A 14,082-nucleotide genomic window follows, 5' to 3' on the forward strand; every position below is an offset into this window, starting at 1 on the left:
AGTGATTAGTAGTGGCTGTTTGCCAAGATTTCGAAAATATTTAGGAGGTTCTATTTTCATGTATACGTTATTCTCTCGATTTTATTCCCACAGATTTCTACCCTTTAAGATCTTTATGTGAACAATAGTGAACAATAGTGAACAAGTTGTTCACTATTGTAAATTAAAGTTTTACTCATGCATGTACTTTTCTTACCATTTTGAAGACAAAAAACGCTACAGCATCAGTGAAATAAAATTTTGCTTCATTTAACAAATCTCTTCTATAAACAGATATGTTACACGAATTGTATATTAGGAGCCACATTTGTCAATACACAATCAAATGTATGTATATAATCACATAATTGAATAACCTTACTGTACAAAAATATACTAAGTAGTATGATTTTAACTTTGCACCATGTATTTTTTGCCATATGATAAATAACAGCATGTTCTTAGCACATATAGAAATAAATTCTCTGTATTGATGTCACTTTTAAGTCTTGAAAGGCACACCTGTTCAGTGTAGTTACCCATTATCAATGCCACAGGATGATTTTCATGATACACCATGCTGTGGCTGCAGAAGCGCCGAATAATTTGGCTCATACAACTGATATTTTTATTCCTCACAGTTGCAGATTACAACTGTTTCTTGCCATTGCAGTTATCTCAAAAAAACATCGAAGAGACTGTGATGAAATGGTAGAGTTAGCAAAGAATCATTAAGGCGCATTTGCAAATCCTAAGTATCCAGTATATTATAGCAAGTTTTTTCGTCTTGATTGCTTTAATTTTTTAAACAGATACTGCCCATTTAAAAAAATTACAGCTATCAAGATAGGCAATAAAAATTTATTTTATAACTAGTGATTGTGTGTTTTCTCAGAGGACATATTTGACAGCAAAGTTACATTGAAATTGTTGTACAGTTCCTTCTTCGCACTTGACACAGGCTTTGTGTGTTTGTTTACTTGTTTGGGAATGAAAGCAAAGTAACGTGATACTGTCCTGTAAGAAAGGGCGCTGATGACCTCGATGTTGAGCGCCCATAAACCCCAACACACACACACACACACCTGTAAGAAATGTAGTGTGAAAGAAAAAGATATTGCATGCAATGACTCGATACGATTTTGTATTCCTTTAAAGCAAATGGAGTCTGTTTAAAGATTTTCAGACTTCCACCATTCTTAACTTACAGTTTTCAGTAGTTTGGTGAGAGTCACAGTCATTATCGGTTTGGCATTAGAACTAGAGTCCAGTCAAATTAATGTAACAATCCATCAATAGTCTGAAAAACAGCCTTCTGATGTTTCAGATATGCAGAAAGAGAGTTAACGATGCTCTGTAAGGCACTGATTTGAAGCCATGGTGATTCCAGTGCCATGACTAGTTGCACTAGGTTTCTCAGTTGAGGATCCATGGCAGCCAGATCGAAATGGTCCCACATATTCTTGACTGGGTTTAGATCCGGTGATTCTGGTGATATGGGAGTACATTAAACTCAAACTGGTGCTCACTGAACCACACAGATGCTCTGCAAGCTGTATGACATGTTGTGTTGTCCTTTTGGTGCATATCGTTGTGCCAAGAAAAAACAAACTGTATGTAAGGGTGGACATTGTCCCCAAGGATAGATGTGTGTTGTGTTGATCCATTCATCTTCAAAATGACGAGACCACCCCGAGAATTCCCTGAAAACCCCAATGCTCCTCTGGCCCGGATTCTTCTGTCGAATGTTACAGTCCAATGGAGCATAAAATATGTTTAATCTGAAAAGGCCACCTGACAGCACTCAATGGACGCCCGGTTGCAGTATTGGTGTGTAGATCCTAGTCTTCATCACCGATGAACAGCAGTTACTGTGGGTGCATGAACCAGGTCTGTGCTGCAGAGGCCCATACAAGGGAACTAGCACTGAATGGTTGTTGAGGTGAATGCTGGTAGCCCTTTGGTTCATCTAGCCAGTTACATGCTCAGCAGTTGCATGTCTATTCGCTCAGATGCATCCCCACAGCTGTCATTCACGACTGTCTTCTATGACCTGTAGTGCACCACCGTTGCCTAGGCAATGGTTTTGGATTGTGCCATTTTGCCATGCACACTACACTTTAACCATGGTGAGAAGCAGACAGTTTACAGACTTAGCCGTTTCGGAAATGCTTCCATCCTTGGTCTGAAAGCCAATGATCATGCCCTTTCTGATGTGAGATGAATTGCACCACTGCTGCACAGTGACAACAGCTGAACTGTTTTCTGCCTCTGCCCAACACGCTTTATATGCCTTTCGCTGCTAGTGCAGCCACTTGCCGTCTCTGAGTGGTTATTGCACTTTAACGTAGAATATAAGCGCTGGTCACATTAATTTGACTGGATTCTGTAGCACTGTAATGTATAATGTAATGTCAATCCATTGCTTTCCACTTAAACTAATTGTACATCTTTATCTTCTTTCCACAGCCCTGAAACCACTCTCATGGCAGCCACGGAATATGATTATTGTAATATAATGAAGAGTGTGTCTAGAGATTGTACCACTTCTTTCTTATTAGGGAAATTGATCGATTTAGCTATTACTTTTATTGTTGTTATTATCTGCTACCATTCTGAAGAGGGTCAGAGGATCCTGCAGCAGCAGCAATCAATTAACCAAGAAGTGCTCTAATGTTCCAGCCATTAGATTTGTCATCAAAGAGTTTGGGATCGCAACTGGCAACTGAACACAAATATATCAGAATGAGTTAAAGACATAGTCACCAGTAAATCACGATGTTGATGCTAACAGTGAACCTGTCAAAATCAGTGTTCCTACAGAAGAAAATGTATCTGGACAGAAGTGACTATGTGATACTAGAAAGTATTACTTGTAAATAATAGTTTTCTAATAAGACATTATACTTTGACTACTACACATGATTTAGGTCTGCAAACAGTTGGTAAGATTTCAGTTGATAACATTCCTGCTGCCTGTAGTCTCCTGTAAAATACGTTCGAGTCAAAACGATTACTGAATAGGAAGAACACACTGTTACAAACTGCGAAACTGAAATAGAAATTTCGCAGCATCTTTGTATTCCTTTTTGCCAGCTGATCGCGCCACTGTGGGTTAGACGCGCTAGCCTCGCCAGTGGGCGCTGGCATCTGTCTATTTTGGTCGAGGCATCACCACGCCGAGCCCTGTGGTGGCCATGTGACACATTGATTGACAGTCTGGTGCTTCGACGTCAAAGCAGCGACATCTTGAAACCAGCTCCGGGTGCCTTGGGCAGCAACGGCATACAAGACCTTGTCTGAGGTACCAGACCATGCAGGGCATACCACAGGGTCATGTTCACTTCTCAGAGTCACTGGCTCTGAAAGTTAGCTGCGGGACAATGGAGCCTGAGCAGGCAGGAGGATGTTGGCTGATAGCAGTCAGTAGCGGCTGGACTTGCAGGTTTCAGCATACTACAGAAGGAGTGACATCAACTTAGCCAGTGCAAGCAGCTGCTGTGGGCAGTGATGGACAAGTCGTCAGTGGGCCTGGCATGGCGCCTCGGCCGTGTTTGTCTTTGCTATTGGTGTGGCTGGCCAAGGGGTGGACCTGCAATCATCAGCTGAGGGTGCTACAGTGGAAGAGCAGTGAGTTTATGCTGGCGAAATAAGACAGACCCTGTAGAAGCAGTACAGTGCAATGGAGTCAAAGAGACCAGTGGAGGCAGCACAGCAGTGGGACTGCAATGGTCAGGACAGGGTGTGGCCGGCTGTCAACTGGATATCGTTTGGCTCATGGTATTTCCTCCTTATCTCCTGAAGATACTGCAGCTGAAACCTAGAGGAAATTGTAGAAGAGGGCTTCTGTTATGACAATTGCCACTGAGTGGGTCCTCAACTGCATGTGTGCTGGCATTAGTATGCAACAAGGAAATAAATTGTCAGAACATAGTGGGGCCATGTTGTGCCTGTATTGGTAGAGCAGTGTTTACAAAGACGTGATTCAATTGAAAAAGCCACAGAAAGGCCACGGTGTGCTCTGATTGTATATAATTATGACTGAGGTGAAACACAATGCTGAGACTATAGTGTGGTCTAGTTGTTTTATTGTATGTTAACTTGTTCTGTCACTACATGCCGATCATATATATTGTCTGTACGATGTGTGGTTAGAGTGTTCTTTCATATTATGACCAGCAAGTGTTGTTGAGTAGTTTTATATCTGTGTCCCTTGCAAAGTCAATTTCTGCAGACTGAGTCCATATTTATTATGAATGATATGTATACATGTATCTTAGGTTATATATTAATGATTACTGTATGTTCTTAGTGTCCCTCCCCCCCCCCCTCCCTTGAAACTTATTTTCTTATTGTGAGGTGAGTGCTTGGTTTATTGTATCATTTGAAGCTCACTAATTTGAAGACCAAGCAAAAGTGTTTGCCACGTTTATTTATTTATACGCTTTGGAATTTAAATTGTTGATCATAAAACGAAGTACATGGTCAGAAGCTCATGCTTACACAACACGCAGCAGGATACCACTCCCACCGAAATCCTGCCCACAAAGCAGATGGTGTACAAATGTCATACGTAAAAATGACTGGCAACAGTGACTATACTGCAGCGTCCCCTTACATTTCACAGTGGCTTGCCTGACTAAAATCTTCTCATTTCCACCCACGTCATTTTGAATAAAATCCTCGAGCTTTCGAGAGTTTGCGCAACCTAGACGATAGTGGTAACAGCTATCGAAAGCTCGAAGATTTTATTGGAAATGAACTGGGTTTAAAATCGAAAAGATTTCATTCTGTGCCTGGCGGGGCCAACGAAAAATACTGGTGATGTCACACTAGTTGCCTTGCCTGACATAAATCACGAACAGTCAAGTCTGTCCGGAGCCCATGGAAATAAGCATGTCAATGAAAACCTACTCACTAAGGGTGTTAGCTTCGTCATGTGTTATAGACAGCTTACATGTATTATTATTAAATTATTAAACTCGTCTGACATAATAACTCAATCCCTCCTGGAGACTGTTGCTGGAACTCCTAAGACCTGTAATGTCACGCCTCAGAGCCGAAATATATAGTTGACCTCCATCTCTGCTTGGTGGATAATTCCCATAACAATCGTCGTTGGATTTCTGAAAGTCTACGTTACATTACGATATTCCGTATTATACGAAAGCTGGAGTGATGTGGCAGTAGTGGAATACATTAGAATAAAGTTTTTATCACTGTTTACTGATAATTGTGTGACATTAGATTTTTTCATTACGCAGCACGTTTTTGTATTCATTTGCCAGTGTAATTTTTTGGTTTTATGTTTGTGTGTGTGTGTGTGTGTGTGTGTGTGTGTGTGTGTGTGTGTGTGTGTGTGTGTGGCGGGGGGGGGTGTCTGTATATATATATATATATATATATATATATATATATATATATGTGTGTGTGTGTGTGTGTGTGTGTGTGTGTGTGTGTGTGGATCTGCACTTTCCTTTGTAATGAAATTACCATACCTCTTGCTTGTACATGCCTCATTTCATATACAAGGTGTCTCGCCTAAGAGCTGTCAGGCGCATTTTCTATGTTATTTCAGCAGATATCTGCAGTTTCGTGTTAGCGAAGTGCAACTGGAGTTAGTCCAAACGAAGACTGATAGTCATGCCACTCATGCGACACCCAGCATCGACGGAAAGCGTCGGTTTGTTTACCATTATAAAGAAAATTATTTTTAAATCGGAATTTTACGTACTAGTTCGACGGAGCGGTCTCATATTAGTGAAGTGCCATACTCGTTTTATCGACATGTATTACCAGGAACAGAAACACGAAGAACAACCCATACTCCAGCAGGATGGACCTGGCACGCGGTGCATGCTACCGCCATGTAACAGCGTTGTTCCATCGCTGCTGGAGTTCTAGATTATCCTTCGTGTTTTATTGTCCCAGTTAATAAATGTCGAGAAAAACGAATATCACACTAGACTAACTTGGGACCGCTCTGTCGAGTGGGAACGTGAAATGCTGATTTAAAAATCATTTTGTATGTAACAGGAAAGAAACCGACACTTTCTGTCGAAACTGAGACTTTCCGTCGCATGACAGACTTAATCAGCAGTATTTATTTGAGCTGATTCCAACTACATACTCCAAGAACGAAACGCAGATATCTGCTCAAACACCAGAACAAATGCGTCTGACGCCTTGTAGGAGAGACACCCAATATACTTGCGTATTTTGTAAACTTTTCAGGTGCAAAGTAAAAGCGTGTTAATGCTACACGGCATACTTTAAGTGATACAACCCAAGGTATTACCTCTATATTTTTTCACAAATCAAGATATCTGTCAGCGATGTGATTAACATAGCTAACCTTTTTTCAGGGAACTAAAAACTAAAGAAAACACCTACAGTTGCCTCTTGCAGCACAATATAATAGGACGCACTGCTGATGCGTCAGTGACTGTATTACTAGCTGATTTTGATGATACGAGCTCCTGTATGTTGTGATTGCACCCAGTCTGCGGCAACAGTGGTTACCACTTCTCTTTGGGGACAGCATTTGGCGTCCTGTGTGAAACACACTGTACTGCACATCTACCTACGAGGGCTATTCGAAAAGTAAGGAACTATCGGCCGCAAAATGGAAACCACAGTGAAAATCCGATGAAACTTTGCGCAGCTGCGTTGGGCAGTGTCTCTAGTATGTTCATAGATGGCGTCATGTCACTCCTCCGAGTTCTGAGATGCACAGTCCCCCACCATGTATGGGCGCCTGAAGGGAAATACGATGCTGAGACTATAGTGTGGTCCAGTTATTTTGATGTATATTAACTTTTTCTGTCAGTACATGTCGATCATATATATTGTCTGTACGATGTTTGGTTAGATTGTTCTTTTTTTATGACCAGCTAGTGTTGTTGTGTAGCATTATATCCGTGTCCCTTGAAAAGTTAATTTCTGCAGACTGAATCCATATTTATGATGAATTATATGTATACATGTATCTTAGGTTATGTATTAATGATTATTGTATGTTCTTAGTGCTCCTCTCTCCCCCCCCCTTGAAACTTATTTCCTTACTGTGGGGTGAGTGCTTGGTTTATTGTTTCATTTGAAGCTCACTAATTTGTTGCAACCTGATTTCATGCAACCCCACATAATGTAAATGTCATGCAATTCCTGCTTCATGACACTTACTGGTAATGAGGACGCTCCTGCATCATTTCCGATGGGAAGTGTTTCATCACCCTCCATATAGCCCGGACTTGGCTCACAGAAAATTGTTGGAAAGCATGGGAAGCTATCTTCTATGATGTGAGTAGCGGAAAGTTGGTACGATGCTATGACGGATGTCTATGACAGAGCAACTACTATGCAGAGAAGTTGATGGTAATTGTAGCTAACTGTTGCAAATAAAACAATTTCGAGTCCCGCTGTGGTTTCTGGATAGCCTTCATAGTATTTAAACTTAGTATATGCCTGGTATCTAGTACCTTTCCGTGAGCTTGAAGGCTTGCGTCATTGTCATCACATGCATGAAACGAAAGTGGGGTTGGTTAAAGGCATGTCATGCTGCTGATCCCGTATGCCACGTACAGTCAGAGGAACAAAAAAGAGTACAAAACAATGACAATTATTAACAACAATTTGTATTATAGCATATTTATTTTTTGCCAATTTCATCAATAAATTATTTTCACTATTCCTGGGACAACTTCATTCCTCATACACATGTATTCTTTCTTTGTGGAAAATAGTAATGGTGACTGTTCAATTATCAGTTTCTGTTTGTGCGGAATGTATCATCAGCTCCTCTCCCACTCACAGTAGCACAGTACAGCGTAGTGTTGCACATCTTAACCACATACACACTTTGCTTGGCTAAGCTGTTCACTCATGCATTTGTTTTGAAATTGTCAGATAATTTGTATATGCTCCACCAGAGTGGTTTTGACGTCCAGTGCGCATTTCACAATAATGTTCAGCTGCACGTAGCAGATCGCTCACGTCACACATATTTTCACTAGGAGCTACTGAACAGACTGTCTTTGGTGCCTGAGTGCAGAGCGCCGCGCTCGTGCTGCCATCTGGACGGCAGGAGACTGAACAGAGGTGAGCCAGCAAGGCGCCCGTCACTCCTCATTGAGAATGGCGATGTGGTCCCCGTCGCTGCCGCCGCCGGCGGCCCGGCGCGGCCCGTTGCTGATGCGCACGATGGACGCGTCGCCGGCGACGGCGCCGCCCCCGGGCCAGCAGCGCCGCGGCGCCCTCTGCAGCCAGACGAGTGCGGCGAGCGCCGCCACGGCCAGAGACAGCAGCACCGCCAGCGCCACCGCCCACGCGTAGTAGCCGTGGCACTGCTCAGACACGCGCGCCTCCAGTAGTGCCGCCGCCGTCTTCTGTGCAGACCCTGAGGCAGAGGACGAGGCGTTCATTCAGTATGTCCCGTATTCCATTCCACGCAAAAGACAGCCTGTCAAAAACGTAGCGGGGGTTACAATTAAAGCGCAGCTACTGACAGACGTCCAGTGTGGGCCGTTATTAACTATGGCAGGGAAACGTGGTACATATTCTAACACGTTAATGCGGAACCGATTTATGTTGTGAAAAATTAGTTCTAATTTTGACCGGCAGGTGCAAATCTGGCGCTGCGAATGCAAAAAGGACATATGGAAATGTTAACATACATAATGAATTAGGAAAGGGATGTGAGCAGAAAAGTCGAACAAGTGAGAAAGGCGTAATGTTTATTTTATTACTAACTGTCACTTAGACAGTTTGTTGAATATGAGCACCGGAGACGTCGACGAGATGCTGCGCAGCGCCAGATTTGCACCCGGTGGCCAAAATTGTAACTATTTTTTTCCAGCGTAAATCGGTTCCACATTAAAGCATTAGTGTATCTATCAAGTTTCGCTGCCACATGATAATTACAACCCATGCTGGACCTCCATGGATAGCTGCACTTTAATTACAACCTCCTAGTACCACAAGATGTCTCCCAATGCAACTGTTGTTAGTGATATGCCATACTACAGAACAAGTCTGGGATACAAGATGTAATGAAACGAATCAATGACACTATTTTCACGACAAACTTCTTCAAATGGCTCTGAGCACTATGGGACTTAACTTCTGAGGTCATCAGTCCTCTAGACTTAGAACTACTTAAACGTAACTAACCTAAGGACATCACGCACAACCAAGCCCGAGGCAGGATTCGAACCTGCGACCGTAGCAGCAGCGCGGTTCCGGACTGAAGCGCCTACAACCGCTCGGTCACAACGGCCGGCCATTAAATATATTATAGAAAATTATTGTACTTAGGTACAAAGATACTAAAATATATGTTCCGAAGATATTTAAAATCGTGATAAGTTGTGTTCAATTTAATGAACGAAATTTTTGAAATGATTCAAATCTATTATTATAATTACACTCCTGGAAATTGAAATAAGAACACCGTGAATTTATTGTCCCAGGAAGGGGAAACTTTATTGACACATTCCTGGGGTCAGATACATCACATGATCACACTGACAGAACCACAGGCACATAGACACAGGCAACAGAGCATGCACAATGTCGGCACTAGTACAGTGTATATCCACCTTTCGCAGCAATGCAGGCTGCTATTCTCCCATGGAGACGATCGTAGAGATGCTGGATGTAGTCCTGTGGAACGGCTTGCCATGCCATTTCCACCTGGCGCCTCAGTTGGACCAGCGTTCGTGCTGGACGTGCAGACCGCGTGAGACGACGCTTCATCCAGTCCCAAACATGCTCAATGGGGGACAGATCCGGAGATCTTGCTGGCCAGGGTAGTTGACTTACACCTTCTAGAGCACGTTGGGTGGCACGGGATACATGCGCACGTGCATTGTCCTGTTGGAACACCAAGTTCCCTTGCCGGTCTAGGAATGGTAGAACGATGGGTTCGATGACGGTTTGGATGTACCGTGCACTATTCAGTGTCCCCTCGACGATCACCAGTGGTGTACGGCCAGTGTAGGAGATCGCTCCCCACACCATCATGCCGGGTGTTGGCCCTGTGTGCCTCGGTCGTATGCAGTCCTGATTGTGGCGCTCATCTGCACGGCGCCAAACACGCATACGACCATCATTGGCACCAAGGCAGAAGCGACTCTCATCGCTGAAGACGACACGTCTCCATTCGTCCCTCCATTCACGCCTGTCGCGACACCACTGGAGGCGGGCTGCACGATGTTGGGGCGTGAGCGGAAGACGGCCTAACGGTGTGCGGGACCGTAGCCCAGCTTCATGGAGACGGTTGCGAATGGTCTTCGCCGATGCCCCAGGAGCAACAGTGTCCCTAATTTGCTGGGAAGTGGCGGTGCGGTCCCCTACGGCACTGCGTAGGATCCTACGGTCTTGGCGTGCATCCGTGCGTCGCTGCGGTCCGGTCCCAGGTCGACGGGCACGTGCACCTTCCGCCGACCACTGGCGAGAACATCGATGTACTGTGGAGACCTCACGCCCCACGTGTTGAGCAATTCGGCGGTACGTCCACCCGGCCTCCCGCATGCCCACTATACGCCCTCGCTCAAAGTCCGTCAACTGCACATACGGTTCACGTCCACGCTGTCGCGGCATGCTACCAGTGTTAAAGACTGCGATGGAGCTCCGTATGCCACGGCAAACTGGCTGACACTGACGGCGGCGGTGCACAAATGCTGCGCAGCTAGCGCCATTCGACGGCCAACACCGCGGTTCCTGGTGTGTCCGCTGTGCCGTGCGTGTGATCATTGCTTGTACAGCCCTCTCGCAGTGTCCGGAGCAAGTATGGTGGGTCTGACACACCGGTGTCAATGTGTTCTTTTTTCCATTTCCAGGAGTGTAGAAGGCAGATTTCAGACTACCTAACAGATTAAAACGAAAATTTCTATTCCGACACTGACAATGTCGAGTGTTTATGGGGAAAGTTCAAGGCAATCGGAAAATGCGTTTTAGACAGGTACGTGCCGAGTAAAACTGTGAGGGACGGGAAAACCCCACCGTGGTTCAACATCAAAGTTAAGAAACTACTGCGAAAGCAAAGAGAGCTTCACTGCAAGTTTAAACGCAGCCGAAACCTCTCAGACAAACAGAAGCTAAACGATGTCAAAGTTAGCGTAAGGAGGGCTATGCGTGAAGCGTTCAGTGAATTCGAAAGTAAAATTCTATGTACCGACTTGACAGAAAATCCTAGGAAGTTCTGGTCTTAAGTTAAATCAGTAAGTAGCTCGAAACAGCATATCCAAACACTCCGGGATGATGATGGCATTGAAACAGAGGATGACACACGTAAAGCGGAAATACTAAACACCTTTTTCCAAAGCTGTTTCACAGAGGAAGACCGCACTGCAGTTCCTTCTCTAAATCCTCGCACAAACGAAAAAATGGCTAACTTCGAAATAAGTGTCCAAGGAATAGAAAAGCAACTGGAATCACTCAACAGAGGAAAGTCCACTGGACCTGACGGGATACCAATTCGATTCTACACAGACTACGCGAAAGAACTTGCCCCTCTTCTAACAGCCGTGTACCGCAAGTCTCTAGAGGAACGGAAGGTTCCAAATGATTGGAAAAGAGTACAGGTAGTCCCAGTCTTCAAGAAGGGTCGTCGAGCAGATGCACAAAACTATAGACCTAGTATCTAGTAGGTGAATATGGATTGGGGGTAAGAAATGAAAGAGGAAGCCGCCTGGTAGAATTTTGCACAGAGCACAACTTAATCATAGCTAACACTTGGTTCAAGAATCATAAAAGGAAGTTGTACACATGGAAGAAGCCTGGAGATACTGACAGGATTCAGATAGATTATATAATGGTAAGACAGAGATTTAGGAACCAGGTTTTAAATTGTAAGACATTTCCAGGGGCAGATGTGGACTCTGACCACAATCTATTGGTTATGAACTGTAGCTTAAAACTGAAGAAACTGCAAAAAGGTGGGAATTTAAGGAGATGGGACCTGGATAAACTGACTAAACCAGAGGTTGTACAGAGTTTCAGGGAGAGCATAAGGGAACAATTGACAGGAATGGGAGAAAGAAATACAGTAGAAGAAGAGGAGCCAGTCCTGACAAAACTCTACCATCTGGTGAGCAAGACGTATGAGACAGGCGAAATACCCTCAGACTTCAAGAAAAATATAGTAATTCCAATCCCAAAGAAAGCAGGTGTTGACAGATGTGAAAATTACCGAACTATCAGTTTAATAAGTCACGGCTGCAAAATACTAACGCGAATTCTTTACAGACGAATGGAAAAAACTAGTAGAAGCCGAACTCGGGGAAGATCAGTTTGGATTCCGTAGAAATGTTGGAACATGTGAGGCAATACTGACCCTACGACTTATCTTAGGAGCTAGATTAAGGAAAGGCAAACCTACGTTTCTAGCATTTGTAGACTTAGAGAAAGCTTTTTACAATGTTGACTGGAATACTCTCTTTCAAATTCTGCAGGTGGTAGGAGTAAAATACAGGGAGTGAAAGGCTATTTTCAATTTGTACAGGAACCAGATGGCCGTTATAAGAGTCGAGGGACATGAGAGGGAAGCAGAGGTTGGGAAGGGAGTGAGGCAGGGTTGTAGCCTCTCCCCAATGTTATTCAATCTGTATATTGAGCAAGCAGTGAAGGAAACAAAGAAAAATTTGGAGTAGGCATTAAAATCCATGGAGAAGAAATAAAAACTTTGAGGTATATATATGGACAAGAAGAGAATAGAAGCTTTCGAAATGTGGTGTTACAGAAGAATGCTGAAGATTAGATGTGTAGATCACATAACTAATGAGGAAGTATTGAATAGGATTGGGGAGGAGAGAAGTTTGTGGCACAACTTAACTAGAAGAAGGGATCGGTTGGTAGGACATGTGTTGAGGCATCAAGGGATCTCCAATATAGTATTGGAGGGCAGTGTGGAGGGTAAAAATCGTAGAGGGAGACCAAGAGATGAATACACTACGCAAATTCAGAAGGATGTAGGTTGCAGTAGGTACTGGGAGATGAAGAAGCTTGCACAGAATAGAGTAGCATGGAGAGCTGCATCAAACCAGTCTCAGGACTGAAGACCACAACAACAACATATATATATATATATATATATATATATATATATATATATATATATATAATGCGCGCGCGCGCGCGCGCGCGCTTGTGTGTGTGTGTGTGTGTGTGTGTGTGTGTGTGTGTGTGTGTGTGTACGCGCATACAGAGTGTTAATGATTTTATTTGGAATTAATTTTTTGGAAGGCAGATACCAAAAAATTTGCCCCCACCTGACCGAGATCCTGGATCCGTCCCTGGTCCATACCCTCGTGCACAACACATTCCTCTTAAGGCTCGTTCACTTCATAGTCAGTTTCATCATATTCAATTTGAGAATCTGTAGATTATTCCAAAATCTGCGATATTTCTCCTTCAGCAAGTGACTGTCGATACATTTTCAATTACAGTTGTATCTAACAGTGGACTAAGTACCACTGAACAGGAAACAATAAAGAACCAGAGGGCAATGAATCATTGTTGAGACCATTGTTGCTGTCAACCGAGAGAAATACTATGTCCATGCTTTCTAAGGTCACGTAATGCTATATTTGTGGAGTAAGACGGCCGTTTTGGGAAGTCCTAACAAGGGCGCAGGGAGGGGGAGAGACTTAATGACCAACTCCATTAAACTTAAATTTTGCGACTAAGCATAAACGAAAAATGTAAAACAACAATCACAGAATCCGGAAGAAGACTTCATTAAAAACAATAAATATTATTTGCAAAATTTAAAAAAATAAAGTATCTGAGTAGATTTCACTATTTTCAAAAGGTGGGCATAAAGTATCCCTTCCTTAGTATTGCGTGGGTTAAGAGCGCAATGGAAAATTCACTATCAACTGCAGAAGACAGAGCGAACAGGTGGAAATAATATACTGAAGGCCTCTACGAGCATGAGGACTTGTCTCATAACGTGACTGAACAACAAATGGGATTCGATATGAAAGATGTTGGTGATCCTGTTTTATACTTAGAGTTTAATATAGCTTTGGTAGACTCAATAAAATAAGGGATAACGTATAGACAACACTTCTTCGGAATTATTAAAATCATTCGGTGACGTTG

At 43.4% G+C, this 14,082-nt stretch overlaps 1 protein-coding gene across 1 annotated transcript in view; it reads right to left on the reverse strand.

Annotated features, from left to right (window-relative positions):
• Nucleotides 1-7,597: 7,597 nt before the first annotated feature.
• The window catches only part of LOC126162151 (platelet glycoprotein V-like), a 124,737-nt gene continuing 118,252 nt past the window's right edge, over nt 7,598-14,082 (reverse strand). Inside the window, exon 4 of the mRNA XM_049918451.1 lies at nt 7,598-8,374. Coding sequence (XP_049774408.1) covers nt 8,097-8,374 — 278 coding nt within the window. The 3' untranslated portion in view covers nt 7,598-8,096. The remainder of the gene's footprint in view (nt 8,375-14,082) is intronic.

This window comes from Schistocerca cancellata, chromosome 2, assembly GCF_023864275.1.
Source record: "Schistocerca cancellata isolate TAMUIC-IGC-003103 chromosome 2, iqSchCanc2.1, whole genome shotgun sequence".
Classification (NCBI taxonomy): domain Eukaryota; kingdom Metazoa; phylum Arthropoda; class Insecta; order Orthoptera; family Acrididae; genus Schistocerca; species Schistocerca cancellata.